A 19,068-nucleotide genomic window follows, 5' to 3' on the forward strand; every position below is an offset into this window, starting at 1 on the left:
CTCCTCGTTGTCTGAGCTCGCCACATTGGTGTCAGAAGTGGGATGATGGTGGCACCCCATGTTCTGACCCGAGTGACTTTTCCCCTGCCGGTCGTGACCGGCCGGTGCGCCAAAAGAAGGCACCTGGACATTTGCAGGACTTTGTGTGGGGTAATGGGGTCGTCGGGGACGACTGACCCCTTAGGTGGGGGCTATGTAGCAGGTCGGGGCTGTTCGGGGTTCTGTTTGTACAGTTATGTTTTGTTTATGTTGCCATAGTGACGGGTGACGCCTTCTCGCTGGTACGGTGTGTCCTACCGGGGTCAGAGGGCGCTCTGTGTGTTGTTGTTGCTGTGCGGTTGCCGCGCTGAGCAGTTAGCTAGCGACAGTGTTCTTCTGCAGATGTCAATAAACGGCTGTGCTCCCTGGCTAGCTCACGGGAAGCAAGACCAAACGATACCTCCGTCTCCTCCTTGTCTGAGCTCGCCACAATATTAAACATATCAGGTCCCCATAAGGGGAATCATGTGCTAACGGCTGTCTAAATGACTCGGGTAAAGTTTGTAGCATGCTTGCTTGTTGTTTTTGTCTGCTTCCACTTGTCTTTGCACTAGGATGATGTCGGCGTAAATGTGCAGTCATATTCGTTGTGTTCCCACTAGTGCTGTCAGCGTTAATCTCCGTTAACGAGCTACCCCTGCGTGGGGCTAGACGGCCAACACGTTAACGAGCTAACTGCGCTAACACACTAGTTCCCACCCATGTAATTGAGCATTGCTGGCACATCCAACATACTGTTTTACTTTAGTCCATGACGCGCTTACCTTCAGGGTCATACGTCACATGAAAACCAAAATAATTCCAAACGCCAGATCTGAATGAGGGTGGGGGAGGTTCAATTTGCCATGTTGCAAGGAGAGCTTAACTTATGTCTCGCTAGCTTGCCCTGCTCTCTTCCTTCTGAAGATGCTGTCTGTGTTGAACGCTCAGTGGATCTGCGCTCGACAGTGCAGCCTAGGCGGAGTAGTCGAACGCAGATTCACTGAGCGCTCAACACAGACAGCATCGTCAGAAGGAAAGTTGATAAAATAAATTACAAATTTTGTATTGTTCGATACATATGCGTACCGAACCAAAAGCACTGTATCGAACGGTTCAATATCGATACGAGTATCGTTGCACCCCTAGTGAATATATCTGGGGACTGACTGTTGGATATTCATCTTTCTAATATTTTATAAACCAATAATTACTCCAAAACAATGGCACGTTAGCTGATTAATAATCTAAACAGTAACTTGTTGCACTGGTAGTACAGAGTCCTGAAAGCAAACAAGTGAGAACACGTGGGTCAAACATGAGTATAGGATGCGCAACGATTTATTTTATCATCTAGAATACAGTACATCATTATTCCTCTGCTTACAAGCTTTCAGGGTTAAGGCCAACCTTTGAACAAAAACTATTTGCTACCTCTCGAAAAGTATCACCACTTCACAATGAGGGGTATGTGGGAACATGTCAACGGGCACAGCCAGAGTTGGTGAAAATGCTTCTCCTGTGAGTTTCTTCTGTGAGTTAGGATCACAGCAAAGTTCCTTGAAGTTCCTCATAGCTTCTCCGTCTGGTTTACAAGAAACGTAGACCAGCCTGCGGATAGCCGGTTGGTTTCGCAAAGCCCGGACAACCCTGTGGTGGAGGCCGGCTCGAGCAGGATTTACCACGACTGTAAGGCATCTGCCTGCAAAGCTCAGCTGAGATATAAGGCCAGGAAGCACAGCTTCTGCCTTCCCAGATATAAACTCACAGTTTAACACATTATTGAGAGCTGCGTTGTGTTTGGCGTCTTCCACTGCCTGTTCTATGAGCTCTATACCGATAATTTTGTCCACTCTGGGAGAAATAGTGATTCCCATGGCACCCGTCCCACAGCACACATCTAGAAGAGTGCTGCCGGCTTTTGTTTGCCCTCCATCCTCCTCAGTGTTTGGGACACAAAGGTCTCTCACTGTGGCATAGAGGACTTCAGCAGCTGCCTGGTTCACCTGGAAAAAGGCGTCGGCCGAGATGCGGAACTTGAAGCCCAGTATCTGAGAATCACAAGATGACAGAGGAGCAATGAAAAAAACAATCATAAGGTAAAAACACATTAAACAGTAGCTACCCACTCTTCTCTATTGCCTACATAAATTCAATGTTTATAAGGATGGTTTTATAAGTAAAGCTAATGTTATTGTTTTATGGCAACTGACAACCAACATGAAGGTGTATTACTGCCACCTGCTTGGCTAGAGTAGTGGTACAAGACTCCAAAATGCAAGCCTGCAAGGGATGCAATGAAAGGGAGCAATGGCTGTACACACAAAAACACAGTTTTATATTTCATTGCTAAGTTTGAATAATGACTCCTGTCTTTTTTAAAGAGACAGTTCCCCCTGGTGGGCCACGAAGATACTGCAGGTGGGCCACAGTAATAACAGAAACTCAGTTTTAGTATATTCAAGTATACTAAGTTCATTACAAATGTATGAAAATATACTTATTTATATAAAAAGTGAAACAAAACTGGTAATATTAGGTGGTTAAGTTGTGATATTAGTCATTACTCTGACCTAAAGTTACAGCTCTTGTATTGACATTTCTGTCTTCGAGTAGCAGTCGGGTCACACACCGGCCTTAACACCCTGTGTATGACTGCGTAACATTAGGAATTTATAGACAACAGTCTGTGTTGTTTATGTTATTTAATAAAGTTGTCAAGGAAATACATCTCTTTCTCTTGTATTTTAATTTGGGCGAAGATTCAGGGCTTGATGGGCTCCGTTGGATTTTCTGGTGTTTATGAGACACAGTACTCTTGGCTTTGGGAATGGCCGACTTACATTTTAGTCATAAATGTTCCACTGCTTCCATGATGTATCTTGTGGGGGGTTTTCCCAGTACTTCCACAGCTGTAAATAAGCTGAATTTCCTACATGGCCTATTCTTAACCTCAAAAATATTATTTCTTCCCTTCTGCTTCTCCCTATTGCCTTGCTATGATAACTTTGCTATTACAAATAATGCTCTTACATGCCTCATTTACATGTCCTTAGATACATTACTGTGCAAAAGTCTCGAGCCAACCCTAATTTCTCCATATTTTGCTAGGAAAATATGTGCAGCAACTTACTGAAACATGCACAAACAAGTACTGAATGATGTGCAGCTCTGCATGAGGCAACTGACACCAGCTTTCAGTAATGTTTTTCCAATATTCTCCGATTCTTTTGTGCGGGAATGGATCGTGTTAAGACATTATATAGCCAAGAGAATAAAAGAATAACAGATTTCAAACACTTTGAATTTAAGTGTTTAAATGTGCACATTTACCTATTTTTGTTTCCTATTTTGGCAGTGAATCTGAATTAAAATATACATGAAATTATTCATGAGAGCAAGCACTTGAACAGTGTCTGTGCAGCTGGACAAGGGATTATTAAATCTCTGTGAGGTTACCTCCTCATATATGTGTGGCTGACCATACAGAAGCTGGTAGGGAGATTGCTCATGGGTGCACCGAGTCATGCTGCTCTCCTGGAAGTACAGCGAGTCCAGCTGACAGACCGATCCAGGACCCTGCGTGAAGTAATCCACCAATTCCGCCTTATGGACGGCCACTTCTGCTGGGGTGAGGCTCTGTGGGTGAAAGTACACGATGGCCATGGTGCAGCCCTCTTTATTGGTCCTCACTGTGATCTCTCTCCAGTGACCCCCGGTGTGGAACAGCAGGCAGGGCTCCAGTGAGGACAGGCGGATGAAGTCTTGGTAGCACCTGGCCACCAGTTTGTGCTTCTGTGGCATGTTGAGCAGGTGGTCTCCGCTGACACAGACGATGTTCCCCTTCCTGCCTGTGCCCACGTAAAATCCAACCGTCTTCGGATTGCCATCCACTCCTCTGTTGACTGAAAATGTGGACTTGTTGCGGTAGCCATCTCTCACTGGTGAGGGCAGAACAGGCAGCACAGGAAAGCTGAGTTTATCCCTGACAGGTGAGTCGCCAGAAAGATGCCCAGAGAGCTGGGACAGGATCTTCTCCTGATTCTGTTGCTTAAGCTCAAGCTGCTTATCATAACTCAGCCTCCACAGAGGGGTGACCACATCTGCCAGCCTCTCCTCCCACGACACATCATCAGTCCATGAGGGTGGTTTCTTCTCCTTACCTTTCCTCCATCGCTTCTTTGATGGTGGGTTCCCCTGTTCGGTTACAATAGTGCCATTCGCTAGAAACCGCGGATAAGTTTTCCTCAAGTAACGCAAAAGGTCACGTTTGACAAATATAACTGACTTGCTGCGTGCAGCTACCAAGGCCATTTTCTACTTTTGAAAAACTTGCTACTATGGCTGAGGGTCCTGCAGGAGGATTAGCGCATTGTAACATATAAGGTGTACACGGCAAAAGACTTTACCGGGTGTTCATGAAGCACATGCTGGAGGTTCAAAGAAACTCCTCTGACGTCTTATTTACCGGACAGATAAGCTTGCTGTCGACATCCCCCTGCGTCCCAGGGCAAGTAAACATTTCCGCTGTGTCGCGATGGACTCAAACAAGGACGAAGCGGAGCGGTGCATTAAAATAGCCCTAAATGCAGTCAGTAACAACCAGCCGGATAAAGCCAGAAAGTTCCTGGAGAAGGCACAACGCCTGTTTCCGACAGAGCAAGCCAAAAGTACGTCGAATAAATGCTTGTTTGGGAAGTGATTGGGGTTTTTTTAAATCATGGGTGCTAGGCCGTCGCTGTGAAACCGAAGCAGCTAACGCTAGCATTAACGTTACACCAGCTGCTAGCCGACACTGGTATTTGTAGTTTTTCAGCCTAGAGTCGCGTTTCTCTAATACGTTTGGTTTCTTCAACATAGTGGACGATTAGTCGGTATTCGCAGTTTTATCCCTTATAGAGTGGTCTTCGTAGCAGCTGGGATGCTAACAAGTAGCTAACCGTGGTAGGATTAACGACATAGGAAACGTGAACTCAGGTGGCAACCGTCGATAATGTCTCCTCTGTCTTTTCACAGACTTACTGGAGTCTTTAGCGCAGAATGGAAAGCCTCCGGAGGAGAACGGCAGTCATGTGAACGGAGAAGGACCCGCTATGAGACACCGCGGCGGCAGAGAGGAGCCCGAAGTGTCCGCACAAGCGACAGCGGACTCGGGAAAGTCCTACACAGCCGAGCAGCTGGAGGCCGTTAAAAAGTCAGTTCGCGTTTATGTGCTCCCTTTGTTGCAGTGAAAATGCTGGTAGAGCTGGCTGACGTCGATATCACTTGACGTTTATCAAAAAGTCAGTGTGATTATAGTGAATATACGCTACCTGACCAGTTTATTAGGTACACTTGCTGGCAAATGCAAGGATTTCAACAGCCAATGACATGGCAGCAACCTAGTGCATTTAGTTATGTAGACATGTCCCAGACGACCCCTTGAAGTGCAGCCTGAGCAGGAGAATAGGGAAGACGTGTGGTTCAAGGGACTTTGAATGTGGAGTGGTTTTAGGTGCCAGGCAGGCTGGTCTCAGTATTTCAGAAACTGCCGATCCACTGAGCTTGAGTGTGATTGAGATTGGCTAGACTTCTTCCAGCAGTAACTCAAATAACCTCTCATTAAAATCAAGGTATGCTGAAGAGCATTTCTATAGGCAGAACCCATCGAACCGACACCATTGAGGTGTCACTCCTGTCAGCTAAGAACAGCAAACTGAGGCCAAGATTCACACAGTCTCACCAAAATTGGCCAGAAGAAAATTGGTAAAAATGCTGTTTGGTGTGATGAATCTCAGCATTTGGATGCTAGGGTCAAAATTTGGCATAAACTGCATGGATTTAACCTGCCTTGTATCAACAGTTCAGGCTCTTCATTGTGGGGGATATTTTCATGGCATGCTCTGGCCTCCTTCGAACCAATTGAGCATCCTTTAAATGCCACACCCTGCCTGAGTGTTGTTGCTAACCATGCCCATGCTTTTATGACCTCAGACCACAAAGCTCACATCATCTCAAAGTAGTCTCACAGTGAGTTCACTGTACTCAAATGATCGCCAGCTCTCTATCCGATAGAGCACTTTTGGGATGCGGAGAAATGGGAGAGTCACATCATGGATGTACAGCCAGCAGATCTGCAGCAACTTTGATATTGTCATATAAATATGGAACAAAATCATGAGGAATGTTTTCCAATACCCATGCCGTAAAAGAATTAAGGCACCCCTGAAGGCAAAAAGACATCCCATTCAGCAAGGTGGCCCTCATAAAGTGTGCAGTGACTGTATTTCACACATCACTCAGTCCAGCAGATTTAGTTGACCAATAGGTCAACAGGTTTAGGTTTAGGATGACAAGATATCATTACTACTGGGATGTGATGACCACATTATCTAATCCATCTATATCTCATGGCTCCAGACTTATTAGTTCCTTTTATCAATGCTGACATGTTTTTGTTTTTTGTTTTTTTTTACCGTATTTTCACGACCATAAGGCGCACTGTGCTAAAAGGTGCAGTCTCAGTTATGTGTGCCCTTACTGTATTTAACACACACATAAGGCGCACTGGACCATAGGGCGCATACAAGTACCGTATGCGTATTTAAAAATAAAGCGGGAGCAAACCTGAATTCGGTACCTTACTCACATTTCTATTGCCGGTAATCGTCATCATCAACAACACACAAGCATACAAGTGTGCATATTTAAAAATAAAGCAGGAGCAAAACTGAGTTTGGTACTCACATTTTTATTACCAATAATCGTCATCATCAACAACACACAAGCATACAAGTGTGCGTATTTAAAAATAAAGCAGGAGCAAAACAAAGTTTGGTACTCACATTTTTATCATCAATCAAAGTCCTCATCCTCTGTGTCTGAATTGAACAGCTGTGCTAAATCTCCATCAAACATGCCAGGTTCACTGTCTTCACCGTCAGAGTCACTTTCCGTGCCGTGCGGCTCCTCGGAAACGATGCCGGCTTTTGCGAAAGCTCGAACAACAGTGCCAGCAGACATGTTAGCCCAAGCATCTACAATCCATTGGCAAATTGTGGCGTAACTCGCCCGGCGCTGCCTTCCACTCTTAGTGAAACTGTGGTCTCCACCGGTCATCCATCGCTCCCAGGCCGCTCGCAGCCTTACTTTGAACGGGCGGTTCACACCGATGTCCAGCGGTTGGAGTTCCTTTGTCAGGCCTCCCGGAATGACAGCAAGCTCACAGTTCATTTGCTTCACAAGTTTTTTCACATCGGCTGTGAGATGGGCACGCATAGAGTCACAGATCAACAGCGATGGTGATGCGTGGAAAAAAACCACCTGGTCTCCTTACATACACCTCCCTCAGCCAGTCTTTCATCATTTCCTCATCCATCCAGCCCTTTTCATTTGCCTTAATGATGATTTCTGCTGGAAACTTCTCTTTAGGCAAAGTCTTTCGCTTAAAAATCACCATAGGCGGCAGTTTCTGTCCATTAGCATGGCAGCCAAGCACAACAGTAAAAGAAGACTTTTCATACCCCGTTGTGCGTATCGCTACCGTGCTGGTCCCCTTCTTCTCCACAGTGTGACTCACCGGGATGTCAAAAGTGAGCGGGACCTCGTCCATGTTTGTGATGTGGCTGGGCTGGATGTTTTTGTCGCCGATGTGTTTGCTGCAGTAGGAGCGGAAGATGGCCAGCTTTTCCTTATAATCCGCTGGAAGTTGCTGCGCTACCGTAGTCCTGGTCCGGATGGAAAAATGGCACAGTTTCATAAAACGAAAGCACCAAGACGGACCTCCTTGGAAATGTTCAATGTTCATCTCTTCAGCTAGTGAAACTGCTTTTAGCCGAATGGTGACCGTCGAAACGCTTCTCCCGCTCGCTCTTTGCTCGATGATCCACCGCTCGAGTCTTTCCTCCAACTCGAGCCACCTCGCCTTATGTCCGCGGAAACTCAGCTGCGTTTTCTTGACCTGCCGGAGCTTGTTTTCCAGCTTCCTCCATTTGCAAACCATCGATTCGTTAATCTTAAATTCTCTCGCCACTGCTCGATTTCCATGTTCCTCCGCGTAGCTGATGGCCTTCAGTTTAAACTGTGCTTCGTAAGCGTGTCTCTTTGCCATTTTCAGGGTTGTTAAAACACGATGTCCTGCATAATGCACATACCTGTTCTTTTATACAGGTATGTGCGATTGTCCCGGTATATACGATCAACGCCCACACTTCACCCTTTAACGTTCTCATGGTGTTCTCTACTACGTCTTCCTTACAACACATAGGGCGCACCGCGCTATAGGGCGCGCCGCACTTTTTGAAGAAAATCTAAGACTTTTAAGTGCGCCTTATGGTCGTGAAAATACGGTACAATTGCAAAACAGTGACGTCAAACAGACGTCTTCTACACACCCAAGTGATGTGCAAATCTGTTTCCCCCCTCTACAGAAAATTGATCTAGAATCAATAAGAGAAGTGATAAAAGTATCGGACCCATAAGCAATGTCAGTAGTTGCACCGGTGTCAATATCGGTCCCTAAAGATGGCAAAGCAGGTAGAAATGATGCTTCATGTAAAGTTAAAGTAGTTAGATCTGAAGAGAGAGAGCGAGCTCAAACTGGGGATGTGAATGTTGTAAATATATATTTTTTTATTATTATTTGCGGAAATTAAAAAAATAAGCATCATAAAATCCACATAGTGTAAGACTCAGAGTCACATCTCTGTAGCTCTAACTACATATTGTGTTTATAGTGTTTTATTTTATTTATCGTGTGTAGTCTGCTAACAATCTCTGCTGTATAATTTTTTTCCTGCAGGATTAAGAGCTGTAAAGATTACTATCAAATCCTAGGAGTGGAAAAGACTGCCTCTGAGGAGGACCTTAAAAAGGCTTACAGAAAGCTCGCTCTGAAATTTCACCCAGATAAAAATCACGCACCAGGAGCCACAGAAGCATTTAAAGGTAAATTAAAAGTTATTTATGGGAAAGACATGGACACAAAGATTTAGAAAGTGCATAACGGTGGTGATCTTCTGTGTGTCTTGCAGCTATTGGTAATGCATATGCTGTTCTGAGTAACGCTGAGAAACGAAGGCAGTACGACCAGTATGGTGAGGAGAGAACGCACCCGAGCAGACACAGACACCATCATGAGTTTGAAGCAGATATCTCACCCGAGGACCTCTTTAACATGTTCTTTGGTGGAGGCTTTCCAACAAGTAAGTAGAGCTCAAAGGAATAATAACATCCCAGTAAAGATGTTTGGCGTGTTTTGATACACTCTTATCAAAGCAAGCAAGGGATCTTAGAAATTCTGCACAACACGAGAGTCAGCTAGTGGTTATTACATAACCATAATATGTAATCTTCCCTCATATCTGGCAGTTTTACAAAGCAGCTTCCCAGATTACCTTTCTAAATGCAGAAAGATAATCACTCCAGACTGAAAGCCAGCATATTCAGCTGGTTTTAGATGCTTACATGTGTTAGAAATGAGTTGAGTTCAAAGGTTTGAAAAACTCTTGGTAATCATCGAGGATCGTGTCGCCTTCACCATTGTCTGTCCTTACCACAAAGTGTCTGTATGGAGGCAGTGAAGGAGGAACCTGCAAACCAGCTTATTGTGTGAATCTACGCATTTGTTGACCATGCATCATTTTCATCCTCCACAACAAGAACATGCAGGCTGACACCGGCACAAACGGACCTGGGTACATCTTTATAGCACTGCTGCTTTATCATTTAGCATATGAAGAGTTTGGAGTTTAGGGAGGTTTTTGCCTTCAGAGACCCTCCTGGGAGGTTTTTTTTTTAAAAAACCAGGACAAACGTGTTCATGTTTAGTTCTCCAAAATCCCAACTGCACTGTGCTTGATGTCGATGACGCTGTGTTGAGTGGACTGTAACAAGGAAGGGGGAGACGGCAGCATTCATGAGGAATGGGAATTGCAAAAAAGCCATCAAAGGCCACAAAGCACAGCACGAAATGCACAAACAGCAGCTCCAGTGGACACTCGGATTCACATCAGCTCTTTGTGTGTTATTACTTCAGCTTGCTTACAGACCAAGAAGAGCACAAGCAAGAGTAGCCCCCAGACCGGTTGTACCACATATTTTTCACACTGCCCTCATCTGTCAGCAGACGCTTTCTGCAGGTAGCGGGCGTCCGTAACTGCCCGCACACTGCCAACAAGCTACCGCTACTGATTCATCACTTCTCCATAAATGTGGTCGGCTCCTCTGTAATGTTTAGTTATGTGGTAGTTGATTGCTGAAGAGATGCTTTCTCTGACTTTCTCTGTAATTGTTGCTCAAGTTGTGTTGCAGTATAATTAGGAGAGATGATGTCATGAACACCAGACTGGTTTCACCAAATAACATGATTCCTTGGACCAGTTGTTAAAAATAACAGAACATCCTTCTCTGTAGTTGAGCATGAGAATGCCATAAGTGATTAGGCAGAAAGTTTGAGTATGCTTTGGACTGAATTTTACATATCCAAGAGGCGCAGTTTCATAATCGTGATGTGTTCAAATTTTGCAGGTAACGTACATGTTTACAGAAATGGAAGAATGCACTTTGCACACCATAATAGGCAAGAAAGACGAGAACAACAGAGAGATGTGAGTACAAGCTTAAACCTTGTAAGACCTTCAATACACTTGATATTTATACCACCTGATTTAGTGTCTGATCTGTGGTTAAAAACTAATCAGTCCATTTTTGTTTTTTTTCTCTCTTCACAGGGAGGTCTGGCTCTGTTTGTCCAGCTGATGCCCATCTTAATCCTCATCATTGTTTCAGCTCTCAGTCAGATGATGGTCACCCAGCCTCCATACAGCCTTAGCTACCGCCCGTAAGTGGTGCATTGGTTAATGAGGTTGTGCAAAAGTGTCTGAACATCTGTCACACCCTCAGTTATACATGTTTCTATACCAGGTCAGCAGGACATATCCACAAAAGGCATACATCAAGCCTGAAGGTGCCTTTTTATGTGGGAGAACGTTTCAATGAGGAATATTCTGGAAATATGCTGAAGACTGTGGAGAGAAGTGTAGAAGAAGACTACATCTCCAATCTAAGAAACAACTGTTGGAAGGAGAAGCAGCAGAGTGAGTTTACAGCATTAGCTATGATTATTATTGAGTTTTACATTGCCGGAGTTTAAATATTTGAAGTAATTATTTGATTCAAGATCTGATGCGAAACAAGAAGAAAACTGGAAGATTTTCACATTTGTAGGGTGGAATTATTCTTTTTTTCTTCAAATTTGGCTTTAAAGATTAACTCTTATTGTTTACATTTCATTTTCTTTTCTTCATTGAATATTTTATGTCACCTTGTAGTGCTTGAGCTTGTTTGGTTAACATCCCAAGTTCTTTAAAACAACGTCCAACTGAGCAATTTAACACCAGTATAAAAAATAGATGTAGCCACCATGACATCACCTGGAGGTCGGAGGATTCCTGTTTTGCAGCCTTGGGTTGAGCTGTTATTGCTGCCTTGGTGTTTTGAAACAGAGTGCGTCCCGTGTGAAACCAAGGCCACTATACGACCCTGTATTATCTTTTTTAACTCCGAATGTGATTATAGTTTACAAAATGAACTTCAGGATTTATTCAGTTAGATTTTAGCCTAGCAATTGAGGTAATCAAGTCGTCAGAAAAGTATTTACTGGGATGACAGAGCAGAACCAGACCTGGAGGAAAGCTCCCCCTGCTGGTTGTTGGGAGTTGGCTTCGCACTTCAAACCAGGAGCCTAAATCCATATTTTATTCTATGTTTAACACTTAAGTTCTGCCTGATTTTGAACCAGTTAATGTGAATTGTACTGACAAATTCTCTTCTTGTACTTTCAGAGGAAGGCTTACTGTATCGTGCTCGTTACTTCGGGGATTCTGAGTTGTACCAGAGAGCACAGAGGATGGGGACTCCCAGCTGTTCCAGACTATCTGAGATTCAAGTCATATTGGATGGCTAGAAAACACTTCTGCACATATGGGTACGTTGCTGTCTGTGGCATACAGTATGAGTGCTACAGGATGCCGTATATGGACTGGAAAGAATTCAGAGTTTTTGCATGTTTTATCTGACACATCCCCCATTACTCCAGCCACTCAGAATGCTGTTTTAAATTTATTTTTAATATCTTACAAGAATCAGTCAGTACACCTTGTTTTTGCGTGGCTTGATAATCGAGCTGTGTCAGGGACTGATACCAGATATTCAAGAGCAGGGACGTCAAACTCAATTTACATCGCAGGCCACATACAGCCCACTTTGATTTTAAGTGGGCCGGATGAGTGACGCTCTTCTTCCTGTCAGTGTAAAGAAGTTTAACTACCCCTTTATTCCCTAAGATGTCTTAATATAAGGAAAACAAGTGCAATTTAAACAATGTGTCACAGTTTTTCTGCATGGTTAAAAAAAAGCTCCTGCAATAAATGAAAGAAATCTGTCTTTGACTGTGATTGTTTAGCCATATTGAGCTAAGGAAACATCCCTATAAATTAACTTTCCACCTTTTAAAGTAGGAACTACAATTCAAAAAGAGTGACCAGGTGTAAAGTAACAGTAGCTGGTTTGGTGAAAACATGCAAAATTATCTGTATAATTTAACCTTTCCACTCATGGTGAATGTTACTGAGTAATAGTGATAATGAATGATATTTTTAAGAAACTTAAATATATATAACATTGAAGTGATTATCCTGTGATATGAATGGCTGTATAACTGTGATTTATTCTCTTGGTTTTCTCAGGTTCGTCAGTACTTGAATCTAATTAGAAGAAATCGGTCGGAGCCCACTCAAATTTGACCACATTTCTGCAGCAAACCAAGAGAATCAAAAAATGCCTTACGTGTAGTGGGCAGCAGACCTCATCAGGGAACCTCTCTGCGCCTCGGTGTAGATTGACTTCCTGTAGAACTGTGAGAAGCTTTGAGTTCACTGCTGACATTGTCTTACTAGAATCTTTACAGTGGTGAGAGGCGGCCGGGTAGTCGTGCTGAAAAGTAAGAGCATTGTTGTCGGTACGCAAAGCTACTAAGATTAGCTTCCTCTGTCCCAATCGTTTTCTTTTTCTTAAATATTTTGAGAAACCCGATGGCCTTCTCATAGACAGATGTCTGAGCCACTCACAAGGAAAGCGTGTAATTTTTGTAGTTTTACCAATGTAAATATTCATTTTACTTTTAACAGTGCAGGGGTTATTGAAGTCATTTACATTGTTAAGTGGATTTGCTTGTAGCCTGTTGGATCATAATTACTGTAAACTGTTGCACAAATGAAAGTAAACCATATTTATTAAATTAACATGCTAAAATTGTATAAAAGTTTCTTTGAATTAAAATTGTCCAATGATTGACTGGTGCACGCCTTTTGTTTTACATCATACATACACGTACACACACTCGCTTATGTGCTTTAATAGTAATTCAGTTTTTGTTTCCCAAATTCAAACTTTACACTATGTAAGTCAGGGTATAAAAGAGGGTTTCTGAGTGTGCCTAAATGCAGCGTTCACAGGAAACTGGAATCACAGTTCAAAAGCTTTACATTTTTAATTTTCAGTTATTTCTCCACGTTTACAGTTTTGACGTCCTCGTTGGATTTTCTGTAGTAGCTGCTTAAACTGTGTGCTGCAGTGTATGTAGTAGATATGGGGGTGAGAATGATGACCTATAGCATCACAATATCCCCCGTTTTGGTATTTGCTGTTTCTCTGATGGCATAATGTTATTCTAGGACCATCACTGCAACTGATCAGTCATGCTGTTTGTGTCATATGTTTGTGACTTTGGTGGGAAATCTGGAAAAAAATACCACAGAAACACTTAAAATCTGGATGTAAAAGGCCTTCGGGAGTCAGCAACCGGCCTTCAGCTGGTTGTGGTGGGTGAACAGACGAGTTTCGCTCTGGGAAAGTAGAGATTTGTGTCCTCTGTGTTTTGTGGTTTTGTTTTTGTTTTTTGTTTTTTTGTTTTTTAAAAAAAAAGGAAAAAAAATCAGTGTTAAATTTTATTTTAGACGTCTTGCTTCACTATACTTTAAGGTTTCAGTTGCACTTCGGCTAGCATTTGGAAACAACTGTGGTTTGTTTTTTTTTCCATGTTTACTGTTCCTAGGAAAGCTTTTTTTGGGAGTTGGATGGCCTGAAGGCAAACTTCTCACATGTGTAGGAAAAGGTGACACATCTGCTTCGTGACGCATTCACTTCATGTGAATCATCACACTTTGAACCGCCGGTTTACACCTTGTCTAATGTTGGCTTTAGGTTCAGACACACACAAGATAAGTTGGTTCCAATGAGAGTTTTATTATGATGTACAGTGCTGCGTAAAAGTATTGAGCCTCTCATTTCTTCATATTTTTCCAGGGAAACTGATGCAAACACACATGGAAATATGATATATATAAGCAAAAACAGTTTGTACATTTCTAACAAGCTTCAAAGTCAATTTTTGGTGTGGCCACTTTTAAACTTAAACACAGCCTGAGCTCTTACCAAACTTTCTTGTCATTTCTTTAAGTAGTTCAAAGCTCTTCTTTGGTTGTTGACTGCTTTTTTATTATGTTCTCTGTCAAAAGGATCCCAAACTGCTTCAGCAAAGCTGAAGTCCAGTATCTGGGGAGGCCAATCCATGAATGATTGATGGAGTGCTCCATTGTGTGGAATAGTATGCTTTTTCTGTATTGGCGATTTGTTTGGGATCATTGTCATGCTGAAAAATGAAGTCGCTGACTGATTAATAACTAATTGAAGGTCTCTCAGGTCTTTCAGATGCTGTTCATCTGCTGCAGCTTTTTCAGGCCTGTTACTTTTCCAGATTTTTAAATTTTTTAAGGCCACACTTCACACCACGCTGTGCTACGCCAAGAATTTGGCTAATAGCTCTTTGGGAATCATCTTGTTGTTGCAAAAATACAGTTTTATGCACTTCGAACTATGGTAACCTTTTTTTTTGTAGGTTCAACTAAAGGTTTGTCATTCTGTTAAGTGCCTTTCTTATGCTTGAACGATGTCAAAGATTTTTAGTAAACCTGGCGAACTAATGCTTAAGACCTTTTTAAAATGTATAAAGTTGTTGGAAACAACATTTTTAAAACTGATGCGTTCCTCCAGACTTTTGAATATTACTGTTGAACATTCACACATTTCCTATGATAACCGTTATCAGACAGTACCATCTCACTTTTACTGGTGTCTGCCAGTTTCCCCTGTTATCTTTAAGGTTTCTTCTTCAAGATAAGTTGGTTAACTTCATTAACTACACCTGTTGACTACTCCACTCCATGTAGAGCAGGGATGTCAAACAAATTTTACATTATGGGCCACATACAGCCCACTTTGATCTTAAGTGGGCCGAACCAGCGAAACACCTCTTTCTGTCGGTGTAAAGTTTAACTACACATGTAAGCCATAAGATATTTTAATATAAGGAAACAAGTGACGTTTCAACATTATAGCTCAGTTTTACTACATGATAAAAAAAATTCAATTGCAAGAAATAAATGTGTAAAATTATAGAAAAAGTTCTGTTAGCTCATTGTGCAGACTGTCCTGTGACTACAAATTAAAAAACTGACAGAATACTTCTCCTTTTTTTTGTCTTTTTTAAAAAACTAAACCCACTTTCTGTGATTTATGTACTTAATTATTTTGGTGTATAATGGCCAAGGGGGAGGTAGAGTCTAAAATTGATATTTTCCTTCACATTTCCCATGCCATCCAAAGGGCAGAGTAGAGTCTTTGGTGGGCAGTTCTGGACTCCGGGCCTCATGTTTAACACCCCTGATGTCAAGTCATTAAGTACTGACTACTCTAAGAAAACTGCTGGAAGTATCTGTTTACAGCAGTAACATAACTGAATGGTTGGTGCAAGAGAAATAAAATACAATATACTGCTGCTTTACTGTTTTGTCTCAGCACTGCAGTACATAGCATGTATGAATTTGTGCGGATATGGGACACAGACAGATAAAACTCACAAAAAGTTAATAAAAAAATAATTTATTCTCTCATGTTAAAAAAAAAATACAAAACGAGTGTCCGTTGGTATATTTAAATGTCACATACATAAGGCATTCCCTTATAGGTGTGGCTTCACATTCACAGGAATGAAACTGACCCATGTGCAAACACTAATCTTCAACTGCACCCACATGAGTAGCTGCTATGAGACAAAGGTAGTTCAGTATTAACCCCGTCATACATCATCACAGACAGGTCATCATTGTTATGTCTCGACAGTGCTTTTGTTAAGACTTTGCATTAATTAGCAGCTTCGTTACAGTTTCTTTAGAGTTCAGCTTATCGGAGACAGGAGTGCCCAGCGATCAGCACTCCTCAACCAGCAGTGCGGCTGAACTGTACAGTTTCCTCTTGATAGCCCTGAAACTCGTGCTCAGCTTCAGGGTGTCGTGGTGCTTCGGAGACGATGAGGATGTCTTTGCTGGTTTGCTACTTTTGAAGAGCTTCTGAACTTTTGGCCACAGTCCACTGGACTCCACCCTCAGCACCAGTGTCACATGGAAAGTTGGGACAAGGGATGGATCTACTGCTATTTGATCCACAGTACATGGGGAGTCCTGTTTCCCCATGTCAACGCACAGGTCGATGAGCGCTCCCCTGAGACCACAAGGCTCTATCGCGGCCAAGTGGAGCAGCTCTTGGCTGATATTGTGTAGCAGGCAGTCAGGGAGGATGAGTTTGGAGCAATCCAAGCTGGTGTGCGATGCATCACTGAGACTATGTGCAATGGCAGTCACAACGTCTGCAGCCAAGGTCTCCTCCAGAGGATAGAAGAAGGAGCTGATGTCTAACTCTGACAGATCTGTCATAGATCCTGAAACAAAGGAGTAGCTACAAGTTAGTAAGGAATATATAGCAGTGTGGGATTCACCTTTCTTTTTTTTAAGTTTTCTAATCATTAAACAAAGTGGAAGAAAGACTGACAAGCATATTTTCTTTGTACTTTAAGACTTCATTCTCTCTTGTTCTCTGTTTCTCTTTCCAAAATGCATTTAAACAATCAGAAATTATACATATATATTCTTGAACAGTGTTAGTTCGATCAAATGACACTCACCAGATTCACTCCTGCAGTACTGATCTTCTGTCACCCTCTGATTGTGTCCCTTCAGCTCTGTCAGCTTGTGAAGCAAACTGCTCCAGGACAGCCGCTGTGAGCCCCTGTCCTCCGATGGAGATGGAGGAAAACTACCGTACAGAGACTGATTGCAAGACATCCTTAAAAACAAAAAAATTAAAGTGCTATTGTATCCTCGGATGGTGGCCCCGTCCCTTGAACCAGACCAGCTGGAAGACCTCTGCAACAATGGAACAAAGCCTTAAATACCCACGAAAAGAACACCCCGCCCATCGTATTTTTCCACCAATGACGATTCAGCTCACGTCCTCAGCATTCTGCCTTGCCTGGTAACACTGCTGATCCCTTTGATGATTAGGCAAAACCCCCCTCTGCCGGTATTGCAGCAACAGCCCGACCCCCATCCTGCATACGCGCAGAAGTTCCTGCTCTTTCTACTCTTTATTTTTTTACTCCTCTATTTGTTAGTCAGTTTAAAGGTAAAGTAAAGATTGCCACACAAATCCCACTAAACGATAAAGAAAGATCCGCCCAACAGAAATTTCACACGAAAGCCCAGAGGAAAAGACGATGACTGTACAGTTGTTGAAAGATCGATTCCTGTGAATGACATGGGGGACACGTCTCGCACGTAGACCTCGTTTGTCGTTTCCGTCAAATGGTCAGAAAGAGTGCTGACCATTAACTTTACAGCTTTTGTTTTAAACAGCGCCCCTGGGAATCATTTATAAACGTTTAAAAGTCTCTTCAGCAGGGGCCAAACATAAACTCAAACTGCCAACTCAAACTAAACTTCAACAGGCAGTTTCTCAGGCATGAAGTAAGCCCAGTCGACATTACTGGCACAAAAAAACAGCCTATGAATACCAGATTTTTTTTTAAAGGGGGCGTTGTAGTGATCATAGCCTAGATCTTATTATTTTTAATGAGTTTTATTTTCCCCTCTGCACATCCTCGTAGTTTCATTCTTCTTTTTCTTTTATGATAATTTTGTTTTAAAGTTAAAGTTGGTTTAAAGTCTTACCATTACCAAAATAGTTGGAGCACTGTGTAAAACAGAATGCAATCAAAGTCAAAACTCTTAAAACCATATATTATTCACAATAAAACATAGAAATCTTTTAATAATTTACTATTTTATTAAAATGTTATCTCATTCTGAATTTGATGGCAGCAACAATTGTTTAAAAAAGTTGTGAAAGAAACAGGTGGTGAAATATTTTTAACTAATTAAGTTAATTGGCAAAAAGTCAACAATAGATTGGATATTTAAAAGAGTTTGTCTGAAGTAAAGATGGGCAGAGGTTCACTAATCTGTAAATAAAAAATCAGCATTTACTAATTGTGGAACAATTTCAGAACAATATTCCTGAAGGTAAAATTGTAAAGATTTTAAATATCATCTAAATAAAAAAACATTATCATCAAAAGATTGTTAAAATCTGGAGGAATCTCTGTGTGCAATCAGTATTGGATGCTAGTCTTTGGGCACTCAGGCAGTATTGCATTCAAAACAGACATGATTCTGTCATGGAAGTCATTGCATCAGCTCAGAGACACTTTCAGAAATCATTATCTGTGACCACATGTCATGCTATTCCCAGATCTAAGTTAAAGCTTTGTCATGCAAAGAGGAAGCCATGTGCCAACATGATCTGGAAATGCCACTGCCCTCTCTGAGCCAAAGCTAAAAAATGGGAAAGTGGAAAACTGTTCTGTGGTTTAGACAAGTTTAAAGTTATACACAGGTTTTAGCAACATTTGCTCCATCCAGCTGATGTCCTTTCCAGGACCCACACATCCTAGATCTATTACAACAGCATGGCTTTGAAGTAGAAGAGTCTGGGTGCTGAACTGCCTTCAGTTCAATACAACAAAAATACAAGAAGATCCAGGACTGTTGACCACATGGAATTTATATCAGACAAGATTGGAAGAACAGTCCTTTCCCAGAAGTCCAGCAGCTCCTCTCC

At 42.2% G+C, this 19,068-nt stretch overlaps 3 protein-coding genes across 3 annotated transcripts; 1 reads left to right on the plus strand and 2 right to left on the minus strand.

Moving 5' to 3' along the window:
- Positions 1-1,161: 1,161 nt before the first annotated feature.
- trmt2b (tRNA methyltransferase 2 homolog B) lies at positions 1,162-4,364 on the minus strand. The gene is made up of 2 exons (XM_040001549.1): positions 3,478-4,364; positions 1,162-2,069 (listed from the first exon to the last, which is right to left on the minus strand). Exons 1-2 carry the CDS (start codon positions 4,330-4,332, stop codon positions 1,449-1,451), a joined length of 1,476 nt encoding a protein of 491 aa, XP_039857483.1. The 5' UTR covers positions 4,333-4,364; the 3' UTR covers positions 1,162-1,448.
- On the plus strand, positions 4,352-13,348 carry dnajb12a (DnaJ heat shock protein family (Hsp40) member B12a). Its single transcript, XM_040001550.1, has 9 exons — positions 4,352-4,688; positions 5,035-5,212; positions 8,798-8,943; positions 9,030-9,200; positions 10,525-10,604; positions 10,728-10,837; positions 10,921-11,093; positions 11,841-11,983; positions 12,744-13,348. The coding sequence occupies exons 1-8, from the start codon at positions 4,556-4,558 to the stop codon at positions 11,960-11,962; spliced, it is 1,113 nt and encodes a 370-aa protein (XP_039857484.1). The 5' UTR covers positions 4,352-4,555; the 3' UTR covers positions 11,963-11,983; positions 12,744-13,348.
- A 2,632-nt stretch (positions 13,349-15,980) lies between these two features.
- Positions 15,981-17,320, minus strand: LOC120714933 (DNA damage-inducible transcript 4 protein-like). The gene is made up of 2 exons (XM_040001551.1): positions 17,075-17,320; positions 15,981-16,831 (listed from the first exon to the last, which is right to left on the minus strand). Exons 1-2 carry the CDS (start codon positions 17,232-17,234, stop codon positions 16,323-16,325), a joined length of 669 nt encoding a protein of 222 aa, XP_039857485.1. The 5' UTR covers positions 17,235-17,320; the 3' UTR covers positions 15,981-16,322.
- Between the last annotated feature and the right edge of the window lie 1,748 nt (positions 17,321-19,068).

This window comes from Simochromis diagramma, unplaced genomic scaffold (genome assembly GCF_900408965.1).
Source record: "Simochromis diagramma unplaced genomic scaffold, fSimDia1.1 OVJJ01000421.1, whole genome shotgun sequence".
In the NCBI taxonomy this organism is placed as follows: Eukaryota; Metazoa; Chordata; class Actinopteri; order Cichliformes; family Cichlidae; genus Simochromis; species Simochromis diagramma.